The 2300-nt window shown below is 66.0% G+C and overlaps 1 protein-coding gene across 1 annotated transcript; it reads right to left on the minus strand.

Annotated features, from left to right (window-relative positions):
* Positions 1–1655: 1655 nt before the first annotated feature.
* On the minus strand, positions 1656–2300 carry REM1 (RRAD and GEM like GTPase 1; the record flags this gene model as incomplete). Its single annotated transcript, XM_009643014.1, has 2 exons — positions 1656–1933; positions 2123–2300. Coding segments are annotated over 2 exons (456 nt in total), but the record flags the coding sequence as incomplete, so codon positions are not given.

Genomic DNA, 2300 nt, shown 5'->3' on the forward strand with positions numbered 1-2300 from the left:
AGCCGTGGGAGGCACCGGCAGCAGCAAGGAGCCCCTGTCCCTGGTGTGCAGCCCCTGTCCCCAGCGCGGCTGATGCTGTGTGAACCACAGCATCGCATTCAGCAGCACCAGGAACCGGGAAGCTCCAGGGCAGGGCCCCGGCAGAACAGCTGGAGCTGGGGCAGCAGGAAGGGGAGAGCAGCAACACCGCGGTCAGCAAGGGGTCGGGGAGCAACAAGGAGGAAAGTCTGAGCTTGCTTCCCTGGTCCTGGGGACAGAGCCAGCGGGGAGAAGCCCTCACCAGGGTTTGCACGCACAGAGACTGTTTTCCCATGGGGACAGGGTGCCATCCCATCCCAGTGTCCCCTCTGCACTGGTGACCCCCTCTCCGAGCAGCTCCCCATGCTCGAGATGCAGAACGAACGGAAACTCCCGACCTGACCCAGGGAGGGAGGGCACCGCTGATCCTCCCTGGCGCCGGGCCCGGGGCTGCCGAGCAGGCTCCCCTGCCGCGTCCCGGCTGCTCGCCAGCAGCACAGCCTAAAAACAACCGGCAGCTCCACCATTGCCTCCCCAGGTGCCTGGGGTCACTCGCTGCTTGCTGCAGCCAAGCACGTCCCTTCCCGGCTGTGCCAGGCTGCTCTGCTCCTGCCTCCCTGCCCCTTCCCGGGGCACCAGGAGCCACCGGGCACCCGGCTCCCTGCCCAGGCTGCAGCTCCCGCGGTGCTCAGGGGCTTGAAGCCTCAGCAGAGCCCAGCCCTTGCCAGGGGCTTTTCCAGAGCTGGGCAGGAGCCGGGAGGTGCAGGTGGGCTGGGGGTTTCTGCAGGGAGATGCTGCAGGGGATGATACTGCAAGCACTGAGGCGCGGAATCGGGACTTCCACCAAGGGTGGCCAAAGGTGACCCTGGAGGGAGGCTCTCCCTGCCCAGAGACGTTTCAGCTGGTGAAGCTGGAGCCCACCGAGGCCTGGCTGGGGCAGGAGGCAGATCCTCTGCCCTGGCCGCAGGCAAAGAACTGGGCTTGAATCTGGCCATGCAGCTCTGGGACGCAGCTCCCCATGGCAGGGACCCAGCAGAGACCAGCAGCTCCCTGATGTGGTTTATTCTGCAGAACGAGGGGTTTCCCATTGCACCAGTACGGAGAGAGCAGAAAAACCTCAGTCCAAGAAACACCGGTGCCAGGGAGACGTGGCACAAAGCCCTGGCGCAGAGGGGCTGGGGGTGCCAGGTGATGGGTGTCCTCAAGGTGGACACCGTGATGGTGCCCTCGGTGGTCCCTGCTGCCCTGTGAAGGATGGGCACTGTGACTGGGACTGGCCACAAAAAAAATCGGGAGCCGCTCCAGCCCTGCAGGCAGCCCTGCCCCGGGGCACGGCCACCCCTCACCCCTGGCTCCCCAGGAGCCTCCCGAAGTCCCACCACCCCACACAGAGGGGCCTGCCCCACCCGCTGCTCCATGGGTGCAGCCCAGGGGACCCATGGGCCCCACTTGTTCCCTCTTCTGGAGGGGAAGTGGCCAGATCCAGAGCACCCTGGGCATCCCTCAGCACCGGTTAAAACAGCTCCATGTCCTCCGCATCACTCCGGCTCTGCCTGGAGAACCGCTGGCCACGCTGCTGGCAGAGAGGAGAGTCCCCAGCCTGCATGTGCGGAGGGTCGGGAAGGCAGTGGCAGCTCTCAGAGCACAGACAGGTCATGGCAGGACTTGGAGCGGACTTTGAGGGCCACTTTGCTGCTGTTCCTGGCCACCAGCCTGTCGAGGAAGCGCCGGGCTCTTTTGGTGAGGCTCTCCTTGCGCTTCTGTCCAGGAGCGGGGCACGTGTGGGCCTTCTTGCCCCCGCAGCGCAGGCGGATCTGCCGCACCACCCCCTCGAAGAGCTCGGCCACATTGTGCTGCAGAGCTGCCGACGTCTCGATGAACTTGCAGTCAAACACCACGGCGCAGGCACGGCCCTCTGCAAGGGAAGGGCAAGGAGGGGGGCATGGCCCCCACTGGCACCCCAGGTGCTGCCACATGTGGGGCAGGAGCTGCACATCCAGGGATGAGGGGACAGACGTGGGGAAAGCAGCTGGGCAGGGAGCCCAGGCACAGGGCCCCCCACGGGGTTCCCCGTCAGCCAGATCCCCCCCTCCCCACTGCTTACCTTCAATGGAGACCTCGCGGCACCGCACCAGGTCGGTTTTGTTCCCCACCAGGATGATGGGGATGTCCTCGGCCTGCCGTGCGCAGCGCAGCTGGATGCGGAGCTCCGAGGCGCTCTCAAAGCTGCGGCGGTCGGTGATGGAGTAGACGATGACGTAGGCGTTCCCCACCTGCAGGCA

This window comes from Egretta garzetta, unplaced genomic scaffold (genome assembly GCF_000687185.1).
Source record: "Egretta garzetta isolate BGI_Z169 unplaced genomic scaffold, ASM68718v1 scaffold1037, whole genome shotgun sequence".
In the NCBI taxonomy this organism is placed as follows: Eukaryota; Metazoa; Chordata; class Aves; order Pelecaniformes; family Ardeidae; genus Egretta; species Egretta garzetta.